Source organism: Salvelinus sp. IW2-2015, linkage group LG13, assembly GCF_002910315.2.
Source record: "Salvelinus sp. IW2-2015 linkage group LG13, ASM291031v2, whole genome shotgun sequence".
Classification (NCBI taxonomy): Eukaryota; Metazoa; Chordata; class Actinopteri; order Salmoniformes; family Salmonidae; genus Salvelinus; species Salvelinus sp. IW2-2015.
This window is the reverse complement of record NC_036853.1, coordinates 34,048,096-34,051,635: the sequence shown is the minus strand read 5'-3', so window position 1 is coordinate 34,051,635 and position 3,540 is coordinate 34,048,096. Positions and strand designations below refer to the sequence as shown.

The 3,540-nt window shown below is 41.1% G+C and overlaps 1 protein-coding gene across 1 annotated transcript; it reads left to right on the top strand.

The window, feature by feature from the left end:
• Positions 1-871: 871 nt before the first annotated feature.
• LOC111971370 (forkhead box protein D3-B-like) lies at positions 872-2,736 on the top strand. The gene has a single exon (XM_023998111.2). The coding sequence runs from the start codon at positions 1,179-1,181 to the stop codon at positions 2,277-2,279; it is 1,101 nt and encodes a 366-aa protein (XP_023853879.1). The 5' UTR covers positions 872-1,178; the 3' UTR covers positions 2,280-2,736.
• The last annotated feature ends 804 nt before the right edge of the window (positions 2,737-3,540 follow it).

Below are 3,540 nucleotides of genomic sequence, written 5' to 3'. Positions count from 1 at the left end.
ATATTTTCTCATAAGACGCCGGAAACTTCTCTATTCGTTTCTACATTCTTTCATGAGAACAGCCCACATATATGGCGCATCTTCATGGTTGTAAATGGAACTTTTGCGTTCACCCGGTCCCGTATTTCCTACTTATTCATATGCTAACACTTACAATGATTAGGTCGTTAACACCTCTGGCAAAATCTGCTAACAATTCTTTATTTATTATTTTCCATTGTTGTTGCCTAATACCCTTCTCACCTTTGACAAATCCACTGAATTAATCGACTGAATATTTGCCATACATTATCTGGTTCTATTTGCAAAATCCAGCGTGAAAGTGGAACTTGATATTTTTTGTAGGCCTATAATAGTTTTTCTTATAGACAGTAAAATAAGTATGTATTTGACCAAATTAGTCTTATGCCTAAAGTAATATTTATGCGTAAAGTAATGTAAGTACTGAGCAAGAAATGATAGACTAGCCTATAGCCTATTTCCCAATGAAATAACATTATTATATTCAATGCAGACACAACAATAACTAGAAGAGATTCAATTAACTTAGCTGTCGACGTTTTCATTCRGCAGCTTTCAACACAAGCTATTTGTTTTAAGCAAAATTGAGATTTGGATTTAGCGCAGCCCGGAGTTAATGCGCATCAGATTTTTCAATCACGCAGGCCAATTTTATTTTTTTCTTCCCCCAGCTACGGTTAAATTGTCTATGACGGACGAACACAGCCAGAAAGTGGAAAGCAGCATTACTGTTGTYCCTTTGTTGACAAATCCATGAAACAACTTCAGTTTGCATGGCTTAGCAGGGGGACGTCTGACGTCACCCAATCACGTGGCAGGACTGATAGTATATCTTAAACTGAAAAAGTAATCTTTCAGACAGTCCTTAACATAGGCTTTAAAAGCACTTGTCATCTAAACTTCGCACTCAAAAAATCACTCTTACTATGAAATAGCGGTTGAAGGACATCGTGGCGTGAAGCGCACCCACACCAAAACCCTAAAGAAGACGCTTCGTAGCCTAGTAGACTGGATAAATATTTTCAGAAGTTTAAGTTTCTCTGGCAGGCCGGTCTGACCTGCATTTAGAATCCGGCGACATCTGATCTAACCGCTACGTGCCGCGTGCGYACCCACGCACCTAGATCCCTGGTTGTTTCTCCGTAAAGTAAGTTGTGATGACCCTGTCTGGTGGCAACAGTGCCAACGACATGTCCGGTCAGACAGTGCTCACTGCCGAGGATGTGGATATCGACGTGGTCGGCGAATGCGATGAGGGAATGGAGCGGGACAGCGACTGCGACAGCCAGGGGGGCATGCACGACCGCTCGGAGGAGGTGGAGGAGATAGAAGTGAAGGAGAGGTCCGGGAGTCCATGTGAGAGCGCCGGGGAGGGAGAGACCAAAGCAGACAGCACGGAAAGCGCGTCGGGTTCCATAAGCAGCAAGCCAAAAAACAGCCTGGTGAAGCCACCCTACTCCTACATCGCGCTCATCACCATGTCTATACTCCAGAGCCCGCAGAAAAAACTCACACTCAGCGGGATCTGCGAGTTTATCAGTAGCCGGTTCCCGTATTACCGGGAGAAGTTTCCAGCCTGGCAGAACTCCATCCGCCACAACCTGTCGCTGAACGACTGTTTCGTGAAAATCCCCCGGGAGCCGGGCAACCCTGGCAAAGGCAACTACTGGACCCTGGACCCACAATCGGAAGATATGTTTGACAATGGCAGCTTCCTCCGGAGGAGGAAACGTTTCAAGAGGCACCAGCCAGATATTCTCAGGGACCAGACAGCCCTCATGATGCAAAGTTTTGGGGCTTACAGTATTGGGAATCCTTACGGACGTCACTATGGAATTCACCCAGCCTACACCCATCCAGCAGGGATGTACCCGTACATGCACCCGGTAGGTCCCATGCTCCCCCCGACTGTCCCTCTTTTGTCCTCCGCTGAGCTGAACAGAAAAGCCTTCAACTCCCAGCTCAGCCCCAGCCTTCAGATGCAGCTTAACAGCCTTAGCACAGCGTCTATGATCAAGTCCGAGCCCTCCCTTAGACCGTCTTTCAGTATAGAAAACATCATCGGGGTATCCACTTCCTCGAGTGCACAGACTTTCATGCGGCCTCCGGTGACTGTTCAGTCTGCGTTGTTGAGCGCACATGGCCTAACCAGGACAACAGCAGCTATTGCACCGATTCTTAGCATGCCATCTAATATCATGTCGGGACAGTTTTTACCCTCAGTAACGTCAGCAGTGTCCAAATGGCCTTCTCAATAAAATACTTATATTTTTCTAGAGACTTGGAGGGACTGTACGCAGCACGAAATAAGCTGACTCTGGACTCTGACGTCCGCCAGTCTGTAGCCATGTAAAAACAACAAAAAAAGAGAGAAAAGGAATGCTTTTTTGTACAGGTAATATTTGTACATATTTGTAAAAAATAAAGAATTTGACTTGTTTGATCTTTACCTATTTTATCTTTGGTGTTTGAACTGTACAACAGTTGTAGTTATACGAGTTTTCCTGATATTATTTTCTATTTTCTTTTGTATGGGAGCTCACTGTTAGTTCAAAAGAATCAACTATTTTGCTTTGATTTTTCATACAAGATACAACATGCTCTTATTCTAAGTCTGGACAAATAGTCTGTTTATAAATTCAAATATATGTATTCTATGTAGCTCTATTGTGTTGTAAAATGGATTCATTTGTTAATAAATCCCCCCAAAAAGAAGCATTAGCAGTATTCATTTTCTTTATGTAGTTTTTGAATTATCTGATATAGATCTGCTGTGTGACAATTACTATTGAAACGTCTCTAATTGAAACCATTTTAATAGTTGGAAATAATCTGAAAGTAGACTTGGATATGAAGAACTATCAGTATGGATTTGTAAGCAAATAGCCTAGATAAAAATGTAAACATATTTAACAATTAAAACAGATTGGAAACCGGTGCATTTAATTTAAGGCCAATAATAAAGGTAGGCCTCTATCCTTTCAATATTTCTATTGGCATGCTTATGATAATTAGGTGAGAGTGTAGTGACGTGTTTATTACCTCGAGCAAGTAATAAATTAGTAACTTAAAACACAGGTAATTTCCTAAAGTTAAAATGTAATATCGATATAAAATATGCCTATTGATATTACAAATTAGGAAATCTTTCATTTAATTTAATATCCCTTCATTATCAATATCAATTTACAGTTAGGCCTAAATTCATCTGTCTTTAAAAGTAGTTTGTGGTTTGTTTATTATGATATCATCTTATAATTTGGCATGACAATAACTATATCATTATAGCCTATTTGTGCTAGTGCCTTATGATGGCTTATTTACAGATGTGAAAACAATTAAATATATTTGAACAGGAATAGAATATAGGCCTAAACACAAATCAGAAATTAGGCTACTCTGATGTCTTGAAATTATAAGTCCATAGAACGCTCGATTCAACATTCTGCCTCCTTGTTATATTACTACCTGGGGCGGCAGGTAGCCTAGTGGTTAGAGCGTTGGACTAGTAACCGAGCT

Excerpts from the sequence above, each read along its gene's own strand:
- LOC111971370 (XM_023998111.2), top strand. The coding sequence starts at position 1,179 with ATGACCCTGTCTGGTGGCAACAGTGCCAACGACATGTCCGGTCAGACA.